This window comes from Arabidopsis thaliana, chromosome 5 (genome assembly GCF_000001735.4).
Source record: "Arabidopsis thaliana chromosome 5, partial sequence".
In the NCBI taxonomy this organism is placed as follows: Eukaryota; Viridiplantae; Streptophyta; class Magnoliopsida; order Brassicales; family Brassicaceae; genus Arabidopsis; species Arabidopsis thaliana.
This window is the reverse complement of record NC_003076.8, coordinates 9876934-9903610: the sequence shown is the minus strand read 5'-3', so window position 1 is coordinate 9903610 and position 26677 is coordinate 9876934. Positions and strand designations below refer to the sequence as shown.

The window sequence follows — 26677 nt, the reverse complement described above, 5'->3', positions numbered from 1 at the left end:
CATGATTTACATTTAAAAAAGCCTCAATGTCTCCCAAATTCCCATCATCAACTTCGCCAGAAAACCAGCTAAATCACGCCCTTCAAAATCTTCAATCGACAAACCGTCATTTATCACGTGATAAGCATCTTGGTTAGTTCCATAACCATTCAAATCAAACCAACTACGGTCCATCGTCCCAAACCAGACCGGTTGTCCTACCAAACCGAACCGCAAATCTCTTCCTCTCACCGAACCGGTTTCCTTCTTCTTTGGCTGAACCGGTAGGTTTCTTCCTCTTCTCACCAAACCGGTTCCTTCTTCTCACTTCTCACCGAACCAAGCTTCCTCCTCCTCCTCTTAACCAGGCTTACTCCTCCTCTTATCACCGAACCAAGAGAGTCCAAATAGATTGTCAAATTTTGCCGCCAATTCAAGTTCCCCCTTCTCGCCGAACCGAACCAGCTCTTTCTCCTCTTCTCACCGAACTAGCCGATACAAGCTCCCCGATCGAACCGCAAACTTCTCCTTCTCGCCAAACCAAGACCTTAGGCCCGAACTAAAGATCACCAAGCAAGCTCCTCACCGATTCAAGCTTCTCCCTCTCGCCGAACCGATCCGCACGCTTCTTCTCCTCGCTGAACAAGGATTTCACCGAACCAAGCCGCTGTAAACCGAACGAAGCTCCTCCTCTTCAAACCGAACGGCAATTGAACCTCCAAATCAAAGTCTCCATCTCAACGAACCAGCCGCTGCAAACCAACGCTTTGCCAAACCAGCCTCATCAAATCAATGTCTCAACAAATCACACCAAATCCGAAATTCAAGCTGAACCACAGTTTGAATCAAGCTTCGCCGAACTAAGGAGGAAACGAACCACAACCAATCGCAAGAAGGAAAGAAAGAGATAAAGAAGAGAGAAAAAGATGATTTACCTTTTGGTGAAATGGTGAGAAGTGAAAAGGATGAGATATATATAGTGAAGAAATTATCTACAGTAAAAATTCTTGGGATATTGTCCACCGAAAAAAATTATGCACTCTGGAGAAAGCGTATCCACGACATAAATCATCAGAGTTCCGTGCTCCTAGAAAAACGTGCACAAGGCATAAAATTCAAAAAAATATATTTACGGCGTAATCTCTGTTTAAGACCAAATCGACATATTCCGACTCAAGAAACACGCTCACCAGACTCAACAAAATTCTCGTCTGATGAACTAGGGGGGGCTTATTGTTGGACATGGGCTTCACCCTCTCCATATTATTTGGCCCAAACTAATATTTAAGAGTTTAATGAGCAATTTCTCCACCAAATCAGTCCACTAAACCTGAAGGGCAAAACGGTAATTTGCCGAAGAAAGTCAGAAAGCTTGTCCTATAAATAAAGCACTATTTCCGAAATAGTGGCACACAAGATGATACTCAGAGAATCAGAGTTATATTTGGACTAAAACGCATTGTCATTCAGTTCGTTTTTGTTCTCGGTTTGTTATTGTTCTCAGTTCGTTTTGTTCTCGGTTTGTTTTTGTTCTCGGTTCGTTTCAGTTGACGGTTCGTTTTGTTCTCAATTCGAGTCATGTTACGTTGCCGATCGATAGAAATTACTTGTAACTATTCGATCGGTCTGTTGTTTACCGTTCTCGTTCGTCAGCTAAGAAAAGATATTTCGTCTCCCCGAAAATTCTTTACTTATTCGTTGTTACGACTTCGGTACAAACAATTATGGAATTGACAAAAAGTTGTTATAGTGAGTAAAAGTGGTCTTTCAAATTGGTGTCTAAGTACCAAGTTCGATTTTTTCTTCTACAAGTCGTTTCTAATTTTATAAAATTAATTATTTTAGCCTTTAGACTCAGATGACCGGCTCTAATTTCAAACACGCGACTAAAGTTCACCAAAATGGATATCTTTTATTTTTAGAACATGAGACTACTATGATCAATCTACACCATGTCGAAAAATTCTGAGAATTTAACTTATCTCTGGAATCGAAACATTATTTAAAATTTTAGTCAGAAAGTGGAGGAAAAAACTTCCATCATTTTTTCGCAATTCACAAACAATTATTTTATCAATACATTTTATCAAATATAACTAAAGATATATATAACTATTTATTTCTTCTAAAACATGAATATGCGGATTTGAATTAAGTGGTGAACTTGTGATGCAACAAAAACATTAACAGAACATTAGTCTTAATTTCTATTTTTAATGATAATAAGTTAATTGATAAATCCTCAACAATGGCACACACACCTTGGGCAAGAGACTTTGTTATTTTAGTCATAAATAGTTCAAAATATATTAGTGCTCGGTTGAATTTTAACATTTAAAAACTACAGAAACGGAGTAGATCCATGAACATGTGATATGAATATGATCTCTTCTGGTCATCATCACAAGACACTCCATTTGGAAGTACAACGTGCATCTTGTTGCTTGGTCATCACTCATCTTCGACGATTACTGCTAGGAGACAATCAGCAAATCTGGTATAGATAACTGCGTGTCATTCAACGCTAGCAGCTACACATAGGTGATAGGTCTCCTTCATCAGGAGCTGTTCGCCACTTGGTACCTCCGAGAAATGGCAAACTCTTGTAGTGTATAATGTTGACTCGCCTAGTGAACGAAGATTATATATATCTATGTCGCTATGACGCTATGGTGCATGGGCTTTTTGATACGCAATACGTTTCCGTCTTTGAACCCGAATTAGTTGATCATGATTAAGAAACTAACATATAGTAATTAAATGCTTATTTAAGTCACCTAACTCTGCTGAGAAGAATGGTCGTGGACTCCATTCTTGCATTGTTTTGACATTGATAAATAGGCTTGTTCAAATTCATCTAATAATCCTGGTGAAAGATATCTTTAATGTTGTCAATCGTGTTAATCCATCTAAGAAACCTGTGATACAACCTTCGTCTTTAATAGAGAAAACCTTTGCTTGGTTTCAGACCACTTTGTTGCAAAACCATCTATGGACATTAACCATCTTCTTAGAAGTTGCGTGTACCAATCCGAGAATATCTATGGTTAAGACCTCCCTTTCAACGTCACTATGCATTTGTTGGAACGTGACCAATCATCAATCTATCGAAATCTTCCTGGAATTGTCTTCGACTCACCAATCTCTCGCTTGTGGCAAGCTACAATCAAGTTCTTTTCTCTGATGTTTGGATCTTCTGTCGAATTATCGTTTAAATTTCTTTTGTCTTCCGCTTGTAAGAGTGCTTATATTTATCCTTGTTCCCAACCTTGAGGTTGATGTTTGTTTAAACAATATACTTGTTATGGTTTAATGGAATCAAGTATGTTTTTGTCCAAAAAAAAGAGTAATTAAATGCAAAACTGTCTATTTTATAAAAAAAAATAGCATTAATTTATATTTGTAACTTCTAGTCATACATACTATGAATAAAAGATTTCTAAAATAAAATATTTATAGTTTTATTAGGAAAGTGACCCCAAATCGTATGGTGAAGAGCGCCGGTTCATAGTCGAAAGGAATTACTATTGTACTACAGTAGAAACTCTATAAATTAATAATGTTGGGACCATGCAATTTTATTAATTTATAGTGATATTAATGTATCCTATAAATTAATATTTATTAATTTATCGTATAAGTTAATAAATATTAATTTATAGATATTACTATTGTACTACAGTAGAAACTCTATAAATTAATAATGTTGGGACCATGCAATTTTATTAATTTATAGTGATATTAATGTATCCTATAAATTAATATTTATTAATTTATCGTATAAGTTAATAAATATTAATTTATAGATATATTTACGTAAATACAATACTATATTCTTTTAAAATGTTATTAATTTAATTTTCTATATGTTTTGTTGTCTGCATATATACTTATGTTAGATTTTTATTTTTCTTTGACTTTTTTAATTTATTTTTCGGCAAGATATTGTGTATATATATCTACGACATTAACGTGAACGTAAACATGAAGCTTAATCTAATTTCTCTTTACACAAATCTTAGCAATGCTTTCTCAAATAAAAGATTTTACAAAATCAACTATGACGGATCAAATATGCAAATAGTTATGTGAGTACAACAGAGATCATACTAGTTGTATTTTTTAAAAAGTTGTAATTGTAACTTGAACAAAAATTTCATATAAAAATGAATCTTCAAATATATACTTAAGATCTATGATTATTAATTTATAATATTATTGGGACTATAATTTTACATAGAGATTTCAAAAAAATTATTATCTTATTATCTTATCGATTTTGGTTAATTTTTACATTGGCCCGACTTGGGACCGATAAAATTTATTAATTTATCTTATTTATTAATTTATCGAGTATTAATTTATAGAGTTTCTACTGTACTATTTATTTCCAATAAAACAATCTTTCAAAATAAATAACAATCTTTTTTTTTTTTTTTCAATTACTTTATAAAAATTTTAAAATGCTCTAATATAATTTTGGACATTGCTCTAACTTAACCTTTTATAAACAAAATAATATAGTCATTTTGCATATTTTACTGCCCTTTATTTAGAGTATTAATTCAATTGATGTATTATTTGGCACAAGGCAAATACTTGCTAATTTTCAAGTATTTATGACTCGTCTTCATCTGAAGCAAGTACTTTCTCTATCAAGCTCTCGTCCATAATCTTATTACTTGCAAGTAACTCGATTCCCTTTGTTACTTGTCGACTAACTTGATCCGGCTTGTTACTTTTAAGATACTTGCTATTTAAATATAAAAACAATATCCTACAATATAAATCTTAAAACATTCATAATTCCAAGTTTTTTTATATCTTTTCAGTTTGGCTTTTATAAGTTATAAACTATAAATATATAAATTCAAATAAGTTCTTAAAACCCCTTCTATATTAAAGCAAGTAACAAGTCAAAGAAGCAAGGTAAGACTTGTGCTTGATAATAATATATTTTGAGTACCTGTTATCCGGCTTACCAACGACAAGTACTTGTTTTATCAAGGCAGTAACATGTATGGGCAAGTAACAGATATTTGTACAGAGCCTTGTGATGCCATTATCTTTTTATAACGAAATAATTTTCTATACTGCTATGGCATATACGATATGTAATTTATAACCCAAATAACTTGAGTGAGACACAAACATATTCTAAAGATTTGTATTTTCAAAATCAACGAATAATAGGTTTTTTTCCACGGCAAATCACTTATATTACAACCATTCAAATATAATTATTGAGACAAATAAAGTAAATTGAACACAATTTCGATGAAAAAGTGGAAATGAACTTATTTTTCAAACGGATTCCTAACATGCAATATAATAAATCTTTAAAATCCGCTCTTTATACACTCGTAAAAGCCTAACATTTTATAGATGAAACTCCTAAATGTTTTCTACATCATTTTAACTAAACAAAAAATTTGATACTGTTTAAGATGATTCAGAAACATAATTTTGGAAGCATCATACATATCTTTGCCGCCTAGTGTCCATTGTTTCCCTTTTCATAGAAACTGAATTTTCCGACTGAGGGAAAGAGAGTGTAAAATGTAAATGTGAAAGGATAGATTAGTTATTAGTTAGTGTAACGTCCGTGAACCGGAAAATCGGTTAGGGTTTGTATTTAAATCATCCGGTTTAATCGGTTGGATTAATTGGAAACCCTAGAGTGTGCCTATAAAAGAAGGAAACTCGAAATTAGGGCTTTAGTTAGCCACTTTTCGTTTTATAAAGGAAAAAAAGAGAGAAGGAGAAGAACCAGAGTCATTAGGGTTTGGGAAAAAACGATTTTGACATATCAAATCGTTGTCAAAGGTAACGAAATTTGGTACAGTTATTACCAAGTCTTTTATCGTCATTCTCCATTTTACAGAATTGGATTCGGATTTATATTCGTTGAGTTATTTGCAGTTTGGTGAGACACGTTTTCTCAGACGCGAATTAGCACAAGTGGGGATTGTAACTGAAATCGTGGTTTCGTCTGGTTTCCGATCGGCACGAAATTTTGTGACGTCTAAGGCTAGCGTTTCACCGGAGGGATTTGATAGTTAACGATTGGTTTGTATTTTAGGGTTTCGTCTTTGAGACTGTTTGTTTCTGTTTTTCATGTCCAGTTTGCTTCAAGGTTGCTTTTGGTTGTGACTTGTTGTAGGACGTTTTTGGACTGTTTCAGACGCAAGGAGAGTCTCTCCTGGGTTTAATTGTTGTTAGAATCAATTTGTTAAGGTGAGTGCGTGACCATGAGCTTATCTGAGCGATTGGATTGTATAATTTGTTTTGTGTGATGATATGTAGGTGCAGTGAATATGTTTTTGGGTGAATTGTTCAATGACTGGTTTGTTTATATTGTATTTGTGATTATATCCCTTTTTTTGCTTGTGTGTATAGCTCGTAGATGAGAGGATCGCCTCACTAAGTATTAGTGATAATACTTACGCATCTCTTTCTTTTTGGTGCAGGTAAAGATAAAGTATGATCGTGAAATCATGGCAAGGAAGAGAGGATGATCTAGGAACTCATTTGGTTTATTTTAGTGTTTTGGTTATTAGAACCGGTTAGGGTTGTGTTAGAATTGTTATTCATTCTTGGTTTTGTTGGTTGAATTATTTATTTATTCATAAAATAGTATTTTTTGACTTGCGGTTTAATTGTTGCTTTATTGGTTGGTTTAATTAAATATTTATGGGAATATTTAATTATGTTTTAAGAAAAACGGGTCGGGTTGTTTCAATTTGGTATCAGAGCGATTACGGTTCTAGGATGTGTAGAAAAATTAATTGATAAATTATTTTCCTAATGATTGATGTGGGAGAAGATAGGATGTTAGCATATTGAGGATTGATTATGGAGTGTTTAGCCAATTGTTATGGCGAGAGTGATGGCCATAGTGCCACAGTTGAGCAGACTGTGGGTTCGCAGCCTGAGTTTGTGGAGCCCGGGGCTGGGGAAAGTCTTGGTGCCGATATAGCTGGTGCAGCCAGAGTGGGGGCTGGTGGAGCTGGTGTTGGTGCTTGTGTCCATGTTGTTGGTGCTAACGACCCAGGAGTGATGGGTGCCGCAGCCGGAGAAACCCAAGTTCCAGAGGTTGGTTTGGCGGGCCTGCTGAGCAGTTGTTGGAGCGGTTACCAGGTATGGTACCAGTGCAGGCTCCAGTTGCGCCACGAGTGGCGGAGGTGCAGCAGAGGGCTGCGCTTGCTGAGGAGGTTCCATCTTATTTGAGGATGATGGAGCAGTTGCAGAGAATTGGCACCGGGTATTTTTATGGTGGTACTAGTCCTGAGGAGGCCGACAATTGGAGGTCGCGGGTTGAGCGGAACTTTGGTACGAGCTGATGCCAGGTGGAGTATCGGGTGTGACTGCAAAGAGGAGGCAGGCGGATATGTCTTGTACAGATTTTGGGGCTGAGTTTAATGCCAAGTACTTTCCGCAGGAGGCGCTCGACCGTATGGAGGCGCGTTTTCTTGAGCTGGCACAGGGTGAGCGGTCGGTTTGGGAGTATAACCGATATTTGGTGTATGCGGCTCGGGGCATGGAGGATGACCAGGCTCAGATGAGGAGGTTCTTGAGGAGACTTCGACCTGATTTGAGGGTACGGTGTAGAGTGTCGCAGTACGCCACGAAGGCGGCACTGGTGCACTGGTGGTGGCAGTGAGTCCAGCGGTACAGACGAAGAAGACTCAGCAGCAGGTGGCATTTAGCAAGGGCGGCAAGCATACGCAGGGGCAGAAGAGGAGGTGGGATCATCCTTCCAGAGCTAGACAAGGTGGTCGTGCAGGATGTTTTTCTTGTGGGAGTCTTGACCACAAGGTAGCGGATTGCACGCAGCGAGCTGAGACGAGGGAGTGTTACCACTGCAGGGAGGGAGACATCTCCGGCCGAATTGCCCTAAATTACAGCGGATGGTAGTGGCAATTGTACAGCCGGCAGTGCAGTAGGGAGTGCAGGTGCAGTAGGGAGTGCAGCAAAAAGTGCAGCAGTTAGCACATATTGCAGCGGCACCGCATGGTTACACTACGCGTGAGATAGGCGGTATCAGCAACAGAGCGATCACAGGTATGATTTCTGAGACTCAGACTTTGTGAATTATTTCTGTTGTTTTTAGATATCATTGTTTTGTGATGAATGTTAAGGTTCTTAGCACATGAGGTTTGTGTAGGGACTTTATTAGTGGGTGGTGTAGAGGCTCATGTGATGTTTGACTCTAGAGCATCGCATTGCTTCAATACCCCGGAGAGTGCCTCGCGCGGTAACATTCGTGGGGATCCTGGTGAGCAGTTTGGAGCTGTCAAAGTTGTTGGAGGGCAGTTTCTAGCGGTTTTGGGGAGAGTTAAGGGTGTGGATATTCAAATTGAAGGGGATTTGATGCCAGCAGATCTGATTATCAACCATGTAGAGTTGTATGATGTTATTCTGGGAATGGATTGGTTTTATCATTACAGAGTACATCTTGACTGCCACCGTGGGAGAGTTTCTTTTGAGCGGCCAGAAGGGAGGTTGGTTTATCAGGGAGTGAGACCTACCTCAGGGAGTCTCCTCATCTCAACAGTGCAGGCAGAGAAAATGATCGAGAAGGGCTGCGAGGCTTACCTGGTGACGATATCTATGCCGGAGTCTGTGGGGCAGGTAGTAGTGAGCGACATTCGGGTTGTTGAGGAGTTCGAGGATGTGTTTCAATCGTTGCAGAGATTACCACCATCACGGTCTGATTCTTTCACGATTGAGTTGGAACCAGGGACAGCGCCGTTGTCTAAGGCACCCTACATGATGGCTCCAGCAAAGATGGCAGAGCTGAAGAAGCAGGTAGAGGATTTGTTGGGTAAGGGATTCATTCGTCCTAGTACTTCACCTTGGGGAACGCCGGTGTTATTTGTGAAGAAGAAAGACGGGAGTTTCCGCTTATGTATTGACTACCAGGGGTTGAACCGGGCCACTGTGAAGAACAAGTACTCTTTGCCAAGGATCGATAAGTTGTTGGATCAGTTGAGGGGTGTTACTTGTTTCTCAAAAATTGATTTAACGTCGGGTTATCACTAGATCCCGATAGCGGAGGTCGATATTCGCAAGACTGCTTTCAGAACGAGATATGTACATTTTGAGTTCGTGGTGATGCCTTTCGGTTTGACTAAAGCACCTACAGCGTTCATGAGGTTGATGAACAGCGTGTTTTAGGAGTTTTTGGATGAGTTTGAGGTCATCTTTGTTGATGACATTCAGGTGTATTCTAAGAGTCCTGAGGAGCATGAGGTACATATTAGAAGAGTGATGGAGAAGCTACGGGAGTAGAAACTGTTCGCTAAGTTGAGCAAGTGCTGTTTTTGGCAGACAGAGATGGGTTTTCTGGGCCACATTATTTCAGTAGAGGGAGTTTCAGTGGATCCAGAGAAGATTGAGGCTATCAGAGACTGGCCTAGACCGATGAATGCCACTGAGATCAGAAGTTTTTTTGGGCTAGCAGGGTATTACAGGAGATTCGTCAAGGGGTTTGCGAGTATGGCACAACCGATAACTAAGCTGACAGGGAAGGATGTTCCTTTTGTGTGGTCACCGGGGTGCGAGGAGGGTTTCGTGAGCCTGAAGGAGATGTTGACGAGTACACCAGTGTTAGCATTGCCAGAGCATGGAGAGTCTTACATGGTTTATACTGATGCCTCGAGAGTTGGTTTGGGTTGTGTTCTGATGCAGCGTGGGAAGGTTATTGCCTATGCATCGCGGCAGTTGAGGAAGCATGAGGGCAACTATCCTACTCACGATTTGGAGATGGTTGCGGTAATCTTTGCCTTGAAGATTTGGAGGTCTTATATTTATCGTGGGAAAGTGCAGGTGTTCACGGATCATAAGAGTCTGAAGTATATCTTCACTCAGCCATGGCTGAACCTGAGGCAGATGGATGGAGCTAGTGGCTGATTATGATCTGGAGATAACCTATTATCCTAATAAGGCTAATGTGGTTGCAGACGCATTGAGCCGTAAGCACGGGTGCGGCACCAGGACAGAGTGTTGATGCCTTGGTAAGTGAGATTGGTGTTTTGCGGTTGTGTGCTGTGGCACGGGAGCCATTGGGATTGGAAGCTGTGGATCGAGCAGATCTTCTGAGTAGAGTTCGGTTGGCTCAGGAGAAGGATGATGGGTTGATTACAGCTTCTAAGGCAGAGGGCTCTGAGTATCATTTTGCAGCTAATGGGACTATCCTTGTGCATGGGCGAGTTTGTGTGCCAAAGGATGAGGAGTTGCGACGGGAGATCTTGAGTGAGGCTCATGCGAGCATGTTTTCCATTCATCCAGGAGCGACTAAGATGTACTGAGACCTCAAACGGTACTATCAATGGGTCGGAATGAAGAGGGATGTAGCTAATTGGATCGCAGAGTGCGATGTTTGCCAGTTAGTTAAGGCTGAGCATCAGGTGCAGGGTGGCCTGTTGCAGAGTTTACCCATTCCTGAGTGGAAGTGAGATTTTATCACGATGGATTTCGTGGTTGGGTTGCCTGTGTCGCGAACCAAAGTTGCTATTTGGGTGATCGTGGACCGTCTGATTAAGTCAGCATATTTTCTGGCCATCAGAAAAACCGATGGAACGGCGGTGTTGGCTAAGAAATATGTGAGCGAGATCGTGAAGTTGCATGGAGTACCTTTGAATATTGTGTCAGACAGGGAATCCAATTTTAATTATGCGTTTTTGACAGCCTTTCAGGCAGAGATGGGCACTAATGCAAATGAGCACGGCTTATCATCCTCAGACAGATGGGCAATCTGAGAGGACTATCCAGACGCTTGAGGATATGTTGCGGATATGTGTCTTGGATTGGGGAGGTCATTGGGCGGATCACTTGAGTTTGCTTATAACAACAGCTATCAGGCGAGTATTGGGATGGCTCCTTTCGAGGCGTTGTACGGGAGGCCATGCTGGACACCGTTATGCTGACCCAAGTGGGGGAGAGGAGCATATATGGTGCAGCTTATGTTCAAGAGACCACAAAGAGGATCTGGGTTCTTAAGCTCAACATGAAGGAAGCTCAGGATCGACAGCGGAATTATGCTGACAAGAGGAGGAGAGAGCTTGAGTTTGAGGTTGGGGATAGAGTGTATCTCAAGATGGCCATGTTGCGAGGTCCGAACAGGTCTATCTCAGACACTAAGTTGAGTCCAAGGTACATGGGTCCGTTCAGGATTGTTGAGAGGGTGGGACCAGTGGCATACAGGTTAGAGTTGTCAAATGTTATGCTTGCGTTTCACAAGGTCTTTCATGTGTCGATGCTGAGGAAGTGTCTTCACAAGGATGATGAGGTGTTGGCTAAGATTCCAAAGGATCTTCAGCCCAACATGACTTTGGAGGCGAGACCAGTGAGGGTTATCGAGAGGAGGATCAAAGAACTTCGGCGGAAGAAGATTCCTTTGATCAAAGTTCTGTGGGACTGCGATGGTGTGACAGAGGAGATTTGGGAGCCAAAGGCGAGGATGAAGGCAAGGTTCAAGAAGTGGTTCGAGAAGCAGGTTGCTGCATGAGTTTGCCTTTCCTTGGTTTCCAGTTTTAGTGTTGTTGAGTTTTTGAGCTTCTGAGTTGTTGTTCTTATTTCTCTTTCATTTGTATTTTCGTTTGGAGTTGTAACGATTATGACATTTGATGATTTATAAGATGGGTATTTTTTTCTTCTTATATTTGACTTGAGTTGTCTTATTTAAGAATGTGTTGTGCGGTTTCCAAAAATGGAAAGTTTCCAAGAAAGGACTTGTCTATTTTTGGAAAGTTTGAGTAAACAACCTAAGAGAGAGGTGTGTTTACGAGATGGTCGGGGGTTGGTCATAAGGATGTTCTCGAGGGGATATGATGGATGGTGAGGCATAAAGGTGTCTTACGCGAATCCATGAGAGAGTCTGGAGATATGCTCGGAAGCGTTTAGTATTGTTTGCTCGAGGAACATGAGGGTCCCAACGACTTGTGAGGAGCGGTTTATGCTCCTGAGGTACCAGTAACTTGAGGGACTTGGTGTCTTTAGAGTGCGAGGGGAACGGTGGCTTCGGGTGACGATCCGAGAGCGAGTTTTGAGGTACTATTTTCTCCAAGTATCGTAACTCGATGACTTTGTGGCTGAGAGTGAGCCGACACAAATCAGGGTTTGACTTTGAGTGGGGAAGATAATACGTGTGATATCCAAGATACCGTAGGCCGAGGCCTGAGAGTGACGGTTTATGCTCGAAGATTGCGGTCTGAGAGTGGAGAGTGAGTTGTAAGCAACAATGACTAGTAAATCGTGAGTATAACGACTGGATAGAGAGACCTAGAGGGGTCGGGTTGGAGGGAGTGCGGACCGTAGTGATGGTTGCACGGAGTTCCTCGGAGTGGAAGGGAGAAGCTAGATTCGAGGACGAATCTATGTTAGTGGGAGAGAATTGTAACGCTCGTGAACCGGAAAATCGGTTAGGGTTTGTATTTAAATCGTCCGGTTTAATCAGTTGAGTTAATTGGAAAGCCTAGAGTGTGCCTATAAAAGAATGAAACTCGAAATTAGGGCTTTACTTAGCCCTTTTTCGTTTTATAAAAGAGAAAAAGAGAGAGAAGGAGAAGAACCATAATCGTTAGGGTTTGGGAGGAAACGGTTTTGATATATCAAATCGTTGTCAAAGGTAACGAAATTTGGTAGAGTTATTACCAAGTCTTTTATCGTCATTCTCCATATTACAGAATTGGATTCGGATTTATATTCGTTGAGTTATTTGCAGTTTCGTGAGACACGTTTTCTCAGACGCGAATTAGGACAAGCGGGGATTGTAACTGAAATCGTGGTTTCGTCTGGTTTCCGATCGGCACGAAATTTTGTGACGTCTAAGGCTAGCGTTTCACCGGAGGGATATGATAGTTAACAGTTGGTTTGTATTTTTAGGGTTTCGTCTTTGAGACTGTTTGTTTCTGTTTTTCATGTCCAGTTTGCTTCAAGGTTGCTTTTGGTTGTGACTTGTTGTAGGACGTTTTTGGACTGTTTCAGACGCAAGGAGAGTCTCTCCCGGGTTTAATTGTTGTTAGAATCAATTTGTTAAGGTGAGTGCGTGACCATGAGCTTATCTGAGCGATTGGATTGTATGATTTGTTTTGTGTGATGATATGTAGGTGCAGTGAATGTGTTTTTGGGTGAATTGTTCAATGACTGGTTTGTTTATGTTGTATTTGTGATTATACCCCTTTTTTTTGCTTGTGTGTATAGCTCGTAGATGAGAGGATCGCCTCACTAAGTATTTGTGATAATACTTACGCATCTCTTTCTTTTTGGTGCAGATAAAGATAAAGTGTGATCGTGAAATCATGATCTAGAAACTCATTTGGTTTATTTTAGTGTTTTGGTTATTAGAACCGATTAGGGTTGTGTTAGGATTGTTAGTCATTTTTGGTTTTGTTGGTTGAATTATTTATTTATTCATAAAATAGTATTTTTGATTTGCGGTTTAATTGTTGCTTTATTGGTTGGCTTAATTAAATATTTATGAAAATATTTAATTATGTTTTTAAAAAAAAATGGTCGGGTTGTTTCAGTTAGTTTCTAGTTCCCTTGTCTAATCTCTTTATATATTGTAAAATTCTCATCCCAGTGATATAACAAAATCTCTTTAAACCTTAATACGATATGTCGATCTCTAACCTAAAACAGTAGCCGACCCCTTTATATTTTTTTACAATTCCCATGGCCTCTTCTCCAGCCACCTTCTCTCAGACCATTGTCACCTCCGATTCTGTTCATCTCTTGAATGTCAATATGACAAACTTTACCAAACTCATGGATAACAACTTCATGATGTGGCGTTGTTAGGTTCATGCCCTACTCGATGGGTGTGATCTTGCCGGCTACATTGATGGTTCTTGTGTTGCACCACCACCTACTGTCACCACCAATGGTTCCGTCACGACGAATCGGAGGTACACTCAGTGGAAAAGACAAGACAAAATGATATATTGTGCTTTAATCGGCGCTATCTCAGTTAATGTTCAACCTATTCTCTCCACAAAAACCACTTCGGCCGAGATTTGGGAAACATCATCACCATCTAACGGTGTCATCAGAAGGATGAATTTTTCGCCTTCAAGAAAAAATAGACAGTCCCAACTCTACCAAATATTGACTCCGGGATCGAAACCCAAAGAACATCTCCAAAATAAAAGACATTGACTGCATCCAGAGAGTGAATCATTGGAAACCGTTCATTATGTTAATACAAGACAACTGTGTGTCTTGAATGTGGTTCCAAAAATAATCATCTGGGCTTTTCTTCCAAATATCCAATGAGACTATTCACTAGATAAATCCCCCATGGACATTGCTTCCAGTTTATTAATTCATGAATCATGATTGAGTATTGTTGTCGTCCATTGAATTATTAATAACTCGGTGAGCGATGTATCTTCATCTATAAATCTCTGTTTGCTCCATTGCGGTTTCTACGTACGGTGATTGTTTCCAATGTAGCTGTTAAGATTTTCAAAAAATCCTAAGACCACTGAACATGAACCGCTAGGAATTAAATCCAATAGAAAGAAAACATCACATACCACTAAAATAAATTCAGTGTAAACCACATTAAAGAACCAAGCTCAATTGGTAAAGACTCTAGGCAAAGCTTAGAGGTCGTCAGTTCGAGTGACGTTTGGGGCAAAACTAATAATACATGTGGTTTTGGGCTTGGGAGATTACGGGCTTTAGCCTAAAACCTCCTGGTATTCGGAAAAAAAAAAGAAAAAAAAACCACATGAAATAAACCACCCACTCAACTGCATAGAAACTTTGTTCATGTACACCTCAAATCATGATGTTGATCATCTGTTCCTATTGAATTTGGCTTTAGGACCAATATGAATTTGGCTTCATTTGGTACTCTTGTGCTCATTATTTCCATAATATCATAGTTTTTTTCTCAAATATTAATGATAGATTTTTGGAATGTTTCGAATCTATTTTTGAAAATTCCCGTCAATACGATTTACTCAAACTACTGTATACAAATATTCAAATCGTTCCATTGCAAATGTAAAAATATATTTCGACATTACTCTAATATAACTTTCCATAACCTAAATTAAAATACTCATTTTGCGAGTTTGGTTTGGAGTCTTTGGCTTAACCAAATATGCAAAGATCGTGGAGACCGTATCATCCTCTAGTTGGATCATTCATCAACGTCGGAGCTCTCATCTTCGGGAAATCATTAAGAGCATTAGAACCACTTGTTCGCTTTCTCATGCGGGTGGGCAAGACGTTCCTTTATGGAGGTTAAAGAGGAAGGCTTTGGACCACGTTTTTTCCCGCTAAGCACCATATGGACCAGATCAAATCTGACTACAACACCAACGCATTACTTGGAGTCGTCTGGTCTGGTTTTCTCAACAAATTCTGAGATACTCCTTCACCACCTGGTTGCTCTAAAAGATAGACTTGCCACAAGATCTCGCTCATGGAGTTTGGGAGTTATAAAGCCATTTCTTCTATGTGGTGAGCCGGAAGAGTTACATGTTCACCTCTTCTTTGCCTACGCGTATTCTTTCACCACAAGGATGGAAATCAACGAACAATCACTGTGATTACATTATTTATTGTGTTATGCTGATCATTATGCCATTTAATATACATTAGTAATCCATCCGGAAACTTGATATTTAGTGAGACACTAACATATTATCAAAGATACAAAACCCTATATTCAATTTTCTTTAGACCTTCTCTTAAACTTTACATTATAATAAACTCAACTAACCTAACCAAGAAAATATGTTTGAGTAACCAATTTCCGTTATCAATATTCTAAAAATGATCACATATGTATAGGAAAAAAGTATATACATTACTAATCAAAAGACCCTAAATCTTTCTACTACTTTTTAGTTATATTCCAAATCATTTTGTAACATTCTATATTAATAGTAGAACATTTTGTCCAAAGAAAAAAAGATGTTCAAGAAAACTAACAAATAGTTTTTGTTGCTCGAAAGATTTCAAATCAAGACATAATATATACCTAGGGAGACTTTAATTCGGTTATGTCAAGATGTATTGGAAACTGAAAAAATTGTAGAACACTCATGTGATACCTCTATAAATTAATATTCGATAAATTAAGAATCACTATAAATTAAAAAATTCATCCGCTTCCGAGTTATGCCAGTGTAAAAAATGATACAAATTGATAAAGAAATAAGATTATAATTATATAAAAAAAAATTGTAAATATATCGTCTAACCAATATTGTAAACTAATAATTATATATATATATATATGACTCTAGTTTTGTTGACTTATTCATGAATTTCCATTCTTATTGGATCTCCTCTTCAGTCTTTCTTATTATATATCAAAAACTATGGTGATATCTATTCGAATTGCATACAAAAATTGTGAAAGATTTTTTAGACGCAATAACTATTTTTACGTGTAAATGTTTAATTTTAAAGGTAATGTAATATTGTCTTCGACTGCATTATCACAATTAAGGACAGTAGCAAGGATTCTTTCTAAACTCTAAAATTGGTTATAACAAAAACTTCTTAATTATAAATAGGAATGTTCAAAAAATATGAAAATAAACACCTATATAAAGTTTATCAAAAAGATTAATACCTTTATAAATTAATAGAATTTCAGGGTTCCGACATTACTAATAAATGGAGGTTTTAATGTAGACATCGGAGTAAGAATTTTGTGTTTTGGGGAAATAACTAAAACACAATTACATGTGAATAGAAGAGGAGATGACAAAAACAAATGAACATTCAAAATGAAATTCAATAACTTAAAAAGGACAAAACAATCTTCATATAGAACTGTGGTGAATAGAGATCTCTAATAACTATGAAACCTCTGAAATGAAAACTTAAATAACGCTTAGAACTAAAAAAAGATACTCAAAGGGATAAAGATAAATCAATTCTCCCGCTTTTAGTTTTTTCTTCTTCTGGCTGAATATCATCATCATCATCATCAATCTCCACAATATTGTTTGTTCCAATCTTTGAGATGAAATTCTCTTCGCTTAAAACGTTTCCTTGCGAGACGAAATTGCTAGAAAGCTTGGTGGTTTGAGGAGGAGGAAAAGGAAGAACGTTTCTAGAGTTTGATGGGTAAAGGTTGTTGTAGGATGGTAAAGGATCAGGGACCCTTGAAGTAGAACCATTGGTACTAGTGTTCCCGGTGAAGAAGCGAGTAGGAGTGACACGAGGAACTACAGCCATGTTCATACCCGCATTGAAAGATGGGTAAATTAAGCGTTTAAAAGGATCAAGAGTGATCCCAAGATGATTTTCATTTGATAAAGCATCTTGTGAATAACCACCTAAGAGAATGTGAGGCTTATCAAGGAAAGGGTTCAAAAAGGAGAGTCCAGGATACTCAGCTTCCATCTCCTTCCGCTTTTTGTCCCACTCCCGCTCTTGCTTGTGCGCGTTCTGGTGACCACCTAAGGCTTGAGAGGTTGAGAAACCTTTTTTGCAAAAATGACAAGTGTAGATCTTGTTTGATTTTGACGGGTAAAACTTCATGATCTCTCTTCCTCTTCGGACAGCACTAGATCCAAAACTAGAGTTCTCAATCCTCCTTTCAGAGGTAACCTCTTGAGGAGAACCTAGTTTCAGAATAGTGTTCCTTGTTGCCTTCTCTTTCGACTTCTCCATGTCCACAACAATGCCTTTGAGCTTTTTGGATTTGGGTGTGGAAGAGCCTGCAGAAGACATTGAAGAAGACATAGCTGGTTCTCTGTAACAAATCTTTTTTTTCTTTGTTAAGTGATCTTTATCTCTTTGTGATAGATTCGGAGAAATGAGGATGCTATTTATTGAGAAGGTAACCTTAATGTTCGTTAACTATTATGGTATAAAATCTCCAAGGGTTTAATTAATTAAAATCACAACTACTATGAGTTCATATCTGGCTGTTTCTTTAACTATGTTGATTTTACTTGACTTGCAAAATGATATGCTTGTGTGAATTTTATGTAATTAAGTAATAAATGTACAACTACTATGAATCCATAGTTTTGAAGTTTATGGTTGTTTCTGTAACAATTCTTTATTTTTTTCTGACTCTCAATATAACACTTTATGTGGAATATGTAACTTATAATATTATATAACTAGGTATTTTTTTATATACTCGAATATATTGCATTTCATTTTAATTTTTATGTTTTGTTTATACATACGAATATATTGCATTTCAGTTTTTTTTTTATGTTCTGTATATCAAATTAAATTCATATTTTTAAATTTTTATATATTTAATAATCCAAAATAGTAAAAATGTGAAATTTGTACCAACATAGTTTATTATTTTGGTTATATTTCTATAATATAATTGATATTACTATGACGTTTTTACATGTCCTTGCAATTACAAAAATTACTACCGAACAGTACTTTAATAGTCTATTTTTCTAACCATCTTGTTAAAGAAATTGATATTTTAGTGTTACAAGAAATAGTGCACAAAACTCGTTTGAACTACTGTTACAAACTACTAAATTTTCTATGAAATCTTTTATTTTCTTTTTGTGTAAAAATATATAATAATTAAAATAAATAATAATTAATAAACCAACTGTAGTCAAAGTAGCATCTTTAACTACTATGGAAGGATGATGTTATTCTTCACTATTTTTATAGAAAATAATTAGTCATTGCAAATACAAAGGAATTGCATTCTATATTTCTACTATATGGAAATATTACTTTGGAAGGTGTTTTATAAACATTTAACTTAGACAGCTTGTGATTGACTACAGTTGTTTTTTCTCATTACTAAAAACTAGAAATAAAAATACGAGATTTCTTTAATTAGTTTTTCCGTAGTAATCAAATTTTTTACTTTCTTTGTTTTGATTGGGAGAAAAATACCCAAAAAAGAAATAGAATGACAAAAAATGGTCTATGAACTGTAAAGAATAACAATTGTTTTCCTTATATATATATAGATATTTTCAGATATATATATTCATAAAAAGAAAGCTTGAATAGCTTAAGTGTTATTTTTTTTCTTAAATGAGACTACTGAACTATATGGTAAAATATATCCAAGATACATTCATGAATGCTGACGTATTCCCACAAAATATTCAAGTTACATTCAACATTTTATAATTTTTCAAATTGTAAGTCTGTAAATAATTTAATCTGAGATGATTCTATTTAAGCTTAAATACGAAGATGATCAAAAAAAAAACTAAGGGGAGTTTTTTTTTTCAGTGAAACAAATTGTTTCTACCTATTAGGAAGAGATTTTTTAAATATATTTGAGAAATCTTATGTCGTCCATTATTTCTAAAGATTGTAAGTGGTTTCATTAATCTGTTTTATAATACTTATAAGATAGTTTTATCGAAATACATTATATATTTAAGCTTTATATATCTAGCAACCATTAATTTTCTATTTTCCTCTTTACTTGACCTTTGCTCCAATATACCAAATTTTTCTTTCGGTTACTATTGTGAAATTATCATTTTCTATTTTCACATAATTAGAAGTTTAGAACAAAAAATCGAAAAACTAATGACTCTCTCTCTCTCTCTATATATATATATATATATATATATTAGAAATGCTGCATATCTATATATAAAATTAGAATTAATTATTATCGTGAAATATATAAATTTCTTGTTTGTTTAAATGTGAAAGATGTCCATTTAGAAGTTTAAAACAAAAAATCAAAAAATAATGACTTCTAAAATACTTTCTCGAGAAAGTGTCCATATATAGTGGTATTTTAGACTTCTAAGATTTTAGACATGTTTGTTTGCACATTCAGATTGTCATCTGAATGAAACTGCTAATTGTTGTTCGTTTTTGTGTAAAAATAAGCATCACCATATCGATAATTTGAAATCATTAGTATAGTTAAGACTAAAAATATGAGCATTTTAGTTATATTTTAATTAAACTCATCTAGACGGAAATATACATTAACCAAACAGACAAAGGTTTATTCAGATCAACAATCAAAAATTGAAACGAACAACGGTTAGATAAAGCATCCTGTTAATTCATTTGAATGAACCATTTAGATGGAAATGTCAGAGGAGCGCTTAGTCGATTTTCAACTAAGGATAAATATCAAGCAATATAGTTAGAGGTTATATATGTACATCAAAGTCAATATGAGACACATTTAACCAATGTTGGTTTAATGTGATAATAAGCCTGCAAAATCAAAATTGTCAACAATTTAATATTCCATGAAATTTAATGACCAAACATATCCAAATTGATTACCACTTAATTTGAGACAAGATGACCACAATATATTTCAAAACAACAAGCCTCATCTTAACAACAACATTCTAACCAAATCACTAAGCAAACGAGAAATTGACATCCTTCTGTTTGAGAAGAACATTAAGAACCTTCGTGCCCTATCTTTGAGGAGATATTGTAAAGTTTGGTTAAGTTTGATTTTATTGATTCTTCTTTACTATATTTTCATCTTCAACAAGTTTGGTATTAATTGAGTTGTAGGGGTGGGCAAATATTCTGTAATCCGAAAAGCCAAACCGAACCAAGCAGAAATAAATGATTTGGTTTGGTTATATAGTTTAGCCTAAAAAGCTATTTGGTTGTCAGTTTCGTTCGATTTTCTGTTTAGGTTTGATTTGGTTAAAACCCATAAAATCGAATGGTTTTTTTTCTGATGAAAATTTAGAATAATTATATATAATTATATTTTTTCAATTTATATTTTGTTAATAATATCCTTCATATTTTTTTTATTGAGATTAGAATTATTTGGATTCTATTCTTTGAATATTTTGGGTTTACGAATCTAAACTTAGATTTTGTTCCTTGAATTATGTTTAACTTATTATTTCTATCTACGATTTCTTTTATTTATGCAGCAATAGTTTTTGGTGGAAACATGGATTAAGTTTTTTTTTTAAAATCGGAAGCAAACCAAAACCAATAACTAATAATTTTGGTTAGCTATTATGAAAATTCTCCAGAAAAGAAATGACTTTCGAAATCCATTTGGTTGTCAATTTTGTTAAGTTTTCAGTTTTGATTTGATTTGGTTAAAAATCATAAAATTGAATGGTTTTGATGAAAATTTGGAATAATTATATATAATTATATTTGTTCAATTTATATTGTGTTAATCTTCAGATTTTTCTTTATTGAACTTATAATTATTTGGATTCTATTTTTTTAATACTTTGGGTTTAAGAATCTAAACTTTGATTAATTTTGCTCCTTGAACTATGTTTAACTTATTGGTTGATGTATTATTTCTATTTAGGTTTGCTTTTGTTTATGAAATAATTTTTTTTCTGTAAAAACATGGATTAAGTTTTAAAAAAGTCAGAACCAAACCGAAAAAAATAATTAATTATTTGGATTAGTTATGAAAGTTCTCCAAAAAAAATATGACTTCTCAATTTTTTTTTTTTATGTCCACCAAACTATGTGAACAAAAACCTTAAATTTGATTATACCTTAAATTAAGATAATTATTAAATTAAATTTCCAAGTTTAGTAATTTGGAAGAAAACCACAAACCTATTTTGGTCTGTCTCTCACATTCTTAAGTCAATCGACTTTCCCGCCAAACCCCATATATCAAAGCACCCAAAACTACGAAACTCTTTATCTATCATAAGCAAAACTATCCTTGTAAATATTTCCAAAATTATGCAGAATTCACACTCCTAAAGAGGCTACGTAAGCTTCAAAACAACAAACAGCTCTTCAAAAAACAAAAAAAAAACAAAAAAATCAACAAAAACGAGCTGTTCATATATATTTTAAAGAACAAAAACTAAAAAAAAAAAAAAAAAAAAACTTTGACAAAAAAAAAAAATGTCATATGGATACGACGATGAGGATGCAAAGAGGAAAAAGAGATATGTAATTATCTCTATCTCCTCTGTTCTTTTAATCTCCATGGTTGTCGCTGTTACCATAGGTGTTAGCGTCAACAAGTCCGATAACGCTGGTGACGAAGAAATCACAACTTCTGTTAAAGCCATCAAAGATGTTTGTGCACCGACGGATTACAAAGAGACTTGTGAGGATACACTAAGGAAAGATGCGAAGGACACATCAGACCCGTTGGAGCTGGTGAAGACAGCTTTTAACGCAACGATGAAACAAATAAGTGACGTGGCAAAGAAGTCACAAACTATGATTGAGCTACAAAAGGATCCAAGGGCAAAGATGGCGTTGGATCAATGCAAGGAGCTAATGGATTACGCAATCGGTGAGCTTAGTAAGTCGTTTGAAGAGTTGGGGAAGTTCGAGTTTCATAAAGTTGATGAGGCCTTGGTTAAGTTGAGGATTTGGCTTAGTGCGACGATAAGCCATGAGCAAACTTGTCTTGATGGGTTTCAAGGGACACAAGGTAATGCTGGTGAGACGATAAAGAAGGCGTTGAAAACCGCGGTGCAGTTAACGCATAACGGGCTTGCAATGGTTACCGAAATGTCGAATTACTTAGGACAAATGCAGATTCCGGAGATGAATAGTAGACGGTTGTTGTCCCAAGAGTTTCCTTCGTGGATGGATGCGCGAGCACGTAGGCTATTGAACGCTCCTATGTCCGAGGTAAAACCCGATATCGTGGTGGCGCAAGACGGAAGTGGTCAGTACAAGACGATTAACGAGGCATTGAATTTTGTCCCGAAGAAGAAGAACACGACTTTCGTGGTTCATATTAAGGAAGGAATCTATAAAGAGTATGTTCAGGTGAATAGGAGCATGACACATCTAGTTTTCATAGGTGATGGCCCCGACAAAACTGTCATTTCTGGCAGCAAAAGTTACAAGGACGGTATTACTACCTACAAAACAGCCACCGTTGGTAAGGATTTCTCTTACATTTTGAAGTATAAATTTGTATTTGCAATAGGCCCAAGAAATGCATAGGCCAATTATAATTTAGCAAAACATTATATATTCTAGTGTTCTAAAGAGCGGTGTAGGCGGTCGCCTAGGCAACGACTAGGCGCTAGGGGCTCATGCGACACCTAAAAAACCGTCTACCCCGCCTAAAATCGTATATACCTCGTTTAGTATATTTTTCTAGTTTTCAACTAAATTTATAATTATATAAATAGTTCTAAATGTTCATACAATGTTTGATATAGTTAAAAGATTATTTTTTCTAATTTTCGTTACCGATTTACATATTTACTTTTTTAGATATTTTATATAATATTTATGTATAAAATCATATTTATAATGTTTATATTATAAACGCTTTAACTGCCTAAAATCGCTTAGGTCCGATTAAACGTCTTAGGCGCTAGGCATTGGTTCACCGTCCGCTAAGCGTCTAACGATTTCTTGAACACTGCTTTAAAGACAAACAAGTTATACAAAATTGGAGATTAATTTTTTTATTGTATAGATATTTCATAAGGTACAATGTTTTAATGACCCGTCACTACTTTGATGAGCCTTAAATGGTTATTGCAGCAATCGTTGGAGATCATTTCATTGCCAAGAACATTGCCTTCGAGAACACAGCCGGGGCAATAAAGCATCAAGCGGTTGCTATTAGGGTTCTAGCAGATGAGTCAATATTCTACAATTGTAAATTCGATGGTTACCAAGACACTCTATATGCACATTCCCACCGTCAGTTTTACCGTGACTGTACTATCTCGGGCACAATCGATTTTCTCTTTGGAGACGCAGCTGCGGTATTCCAAAACTGTACTTTACTGGTGAGAAAGCCACTTCTAAACCAAGCATGCCCCATTACAGCCCATGGACGTAAAGATCCGCGAGAATCCACGGGATTTGTTCTCCAAGGATGTACGATTGTTGGCGAACCGGATTACTTGGCAGTCAAGGAACAGAGCAAAACTTATCTTGGAAGACCATGGAAAGAGTATTCAAGAACTATCATCATGAACACGTTCATACCAGATTTTGTTCCGCCGGAAGGATGGCAACCGTGGCTCGGCGAATTCGGTCTTAACACACTTTTCTACTCGGAGGTGCAGAACACTGGGCCGGGTGCAGCTATCACAAAACGGGTTACTTGGCCAGGAATCAAGAAGTTGAGTGATGAAGAAATCCTTAAATTCACTCCAGCTCAATACATCCAAGGTGACGCTTGGATTCCTGGTAAAGGTGTTCCGTACATCCTAGGTCTTTTTAGTGGAAACGGTTCCACAAATTCTACCGTAACTGGCTCTAGTTTGTCTTCTAACACAACAGAGTCATCAGATTCACCTTCGACGGTAGTAACTCCTTCAACTTCTCCACCAGCTGGTCATCTTGGTTCTCCATCAGATACACCTTCATCGGTAGTGTCTCCTTCAACTTCTCTGCCAGCTGGTCAACTTGGTGCCCCACCGGCTACACCATCAATGGTAGTGTCTCCTTCAACTTCTCCACCAGCTGGTCATCTTGGTTCCCCATCAGATACACCTTCATCGTTAGTTTCTCCTTCAACTTCTCCACCAGCTGGTCATCTTGGTTCTCCATCAGATACACCTTCATCGGTAGTGACTCCTTCAGCTTCTCCTTCTACTTCACCATCAGCTTCTCCTTCTGTTTCACCATCAGCTTTTCCTTCTGCTTCACCATCAGCTTCACCATCAGCTTCTCCTTCAGTTTCTCCTTCTGCTTCACCATCAGCTTCTCCACAAAGCTCAATCGGTTGAGATGGATTCGAAAACAGCGGCTAACTAGAGGTCATGTGATATGTGATTCCTACTCTAAAAGCCAAAAAAAAAAAAAAAAAAAAAATCTAGAAGGTGAACAATATTTGACAAACCTCATTTTTGGTTTTAATATATTTAGGAAAACTTTGAGAACTTCAGATTCAGTATTATATGGTCTGCCAAATTAATGTGAATATGAGTAGCTTTGTAAATTCATGTTAAATATCGTCATGTATATATGTTGTAAAATTTATTAAAATTATTTAGTACATCTTGTTTCCGATGTATCTTTTGCACTTTTTACGTTTGCACTTTATTCATATATAGAAGTTTCATACAATATACAACACTTAATTTTGACTGCACCATGGTGTTTGAGGACATTCGGGTCCCTTAGCAAGTAAGTAATAGACTCATGCAGCAATAACATTGTCATAGGATTCTAGAGATGAATATGAGGTATTTGGTTGTCATTGTTTAGCTAAAAAATTAGCAAAAACATTAAATGTAAAATTCGTTAAAAGCATTTAGTTGTCCGATGAATAGCAAAAAAAAATATTATTATTAAGAGAGGGATTTATTAATACGAACTAAAATAATACTATAAATATAGCTATTTAGCTTAACTAAAGTGACTTCCACTTCCTGCGATTAACAATTCCCATAAAAAATATGTCATTGTAATTCTTGGAAACACTTTTGTATACCAAAAGACCAAGGAGAATATTCCATGATGAAGCGTTTAACTTGATCACATGTTATCATCGTCATTAGCTCAAATCTTCAAAGATCTAAAAGTACTACATCTCTTATGACTCAAACTTGGCAATCACTATGTATAGTATATATTCTGATTTAGCCACTACACTTAGACGTATATGCTTGCTTTGCTTTAGTTTAGGTTGAACCTGATGTTATTGTGTATGATTAGAAATTTTGGATCATGTATGTCCCTTGCTTGGATCAACATACATAACTTCTTTACAAAAGCTAATCAACGAATAGAAATCTGTTTAAAAAAAATGATTTGGTCACCTAAGTCACCAAAATTCGGTCAAAGATCTTAAGAGAACCCCACAGTTAAGAGTGTTTGGATGGAATAATTTCAGGATAGGTGACCTTCCTGAATAATTTGTAGGGCCAATAACAAATCTTTAAAACTTCTTAGAACGTGACACGACCGCCCAACAGTGGTGTGTCCATATATTCGAGAAGACGTGAGATCCACTGGTAGGAATTAGAGCAGCAGCAATGGTGGTATCTATTGTGAGTCCCTTATAATAAAAATAATTAAAAAGTGAGGGACAGAGGAGAGAGGGGCTCCAAAAACCCTTATTTAAGGAACAGTCTCAACACCAAATATATACATGTAGCTTTTTTAGTAGTCAAACTCTATTAAAAAATTAAAATATAATAACAACATTAGAATATATTTTTTTATTTTTTTTTTAGGGACTCTCATAGTCCCTCCCGTTGGAGGTGGTCTTACAAGTTGTCTTCGGAAAAAAAAAGTTAAAGAACAGAAAATTGATGTTTTCGTAGTAAAAGAAAAAATATATATACTAAATGACCTTTGACTGCAAGAATGAAGTAAATAACTATGGTTGAAAATTATGAGAGAGGAAAACACTTTTAGACACAATATATGACATTTTTATCCTCAACCACACATGATCTTACCTTCTTCTTCTTTCTTGCTTGCAAACTTCCCCTTCCATCGCATATCAACAACATACTTCTCTATTCTTTCTCTCACCAACACAAATCTCTCTCTCTCTCCAACAAATTTTCTCGCCAATATTTCTGAATTTTCTTTATACGTATGCCGTCGACGAATCTCTCCACCCATCTCCTTCTAGTTCTCCCTCCTCTATCACGAATCTCTTCATTTCTTTGAAACTTTCAACCTTTGTTGTTTATTTGTCCACTGGATCTCATATTATTAATACTCCATGCTATTTAACAAAGTCACATATAATATTTGTCTAACAAAACCCCATGAAATATGTAAATATTTATCATGTTATCCAATAAAAACCCATGTAATTTTGTAACAA

General features: G+C 36.5%; 3 protein-coding genes and 2 pseudogenes across 5 annotated transcripts; 3 read left to right on the top strand and 2 right to left on the bottom strand.

The window, feature by feature from the left end:
• Positions 1-12: 12 nt before the first annotated feature.
• On the bottom strand, positions 13-174 carry AT5G27889 (uncharacterized protein; the record flags this gene model as incomplete). The annotated part of the gene is made up of 1 exon (NM_001125816.1): positions 13-174. The coding sequence occupies one exon, from the start codon at positions 172-174 to the stop codon at positions 13-15; it is 162 nt and encodes a 53-aa protein (NP_001119288.1).
• A 6660-nt stretch (positions 175-6834) lies between these two features.
• AT5G27885 lies at positions 6835-11473 on the top strand (annotated as a pseudogene; the record flags this gene model as incomplete). The annotated part of the gene is made up of 1 exon: positions 6835-11473.
• A 2186-nt stretch (positions 11474-13659) lies between these two features.
• AT5G27882 lies at positions 13660-15279 on the top strand (annotated as a pseudogene; the record flags this gene model as incomplete). The annotated part of the gene is made up of 1 exon: positions 13660-15279.
• Positions 15280-16768: 1489 nt separating this feature from the next.
• AT5G27880 (C2H2 and C2HC zinc fingers superfamily protein) lies at positions 16769-17738 on the bottom strand. The gene has a single exon (NM_122670.2). The coding sequence runs from the start codon at positions 17701-17703 to the stop codon at positions 16867-16869; it is 837 nt and encodes a 278-aa protein (NP_198140.1). The 5' UTR covers positions 17704-17738; the 3' UTR covers positions 16769-16866.
• Positions 17739-21762: 4024 nt separating this feature from the next.
• AT5G27870 (Plant invertase/pectin methylesterase inhibitor superfamily) lies at positions 21763-24922 on the top strand. The gene is made up of 2 exons (NM_122669.2): positions 21763-22804; positions 23422-24922. The coding sequence occupies exons 1-2, from the start codon at positions 21805-21807 to the stop codon at positions 24618-24620; spliced, it is 2199 nt and encodes a 732-aa protein (NP_198139.1). The 5' UTR covers positions 21763-21804; the 3' UTR covers positions 24621-24922.
• The last annotated feature ends 1755 nt before the right edge of the window (positions 24923-26677 follow it).

What these genes read in the sequence shown, in the direction of transcription:
- AT5G27880 (NM_122670.2), bottom strand. Translation starts at nt 17,703, where the DNA reads ATGTCTTCTTCAATGTCTTCTGCAGGCTCTTCCACACCCAAATCCAAA.
- AT5G27870 (NM_122669.2), top strand. Translation starts at nt 21,805, where the DNA reads ATGTCATATGGATACGACGATGAGGATGCAAAGAGGAAAAAGAGATAT. An exon ending in CTACAAAACAGCCACCGTTG is followed by an intron (nt 22,805 to 23,421) that starts GTAAGGATTTCT and finishes TGGTTATTGCAG; the next exon opens with CAATCGTTGGAGATCATTTC.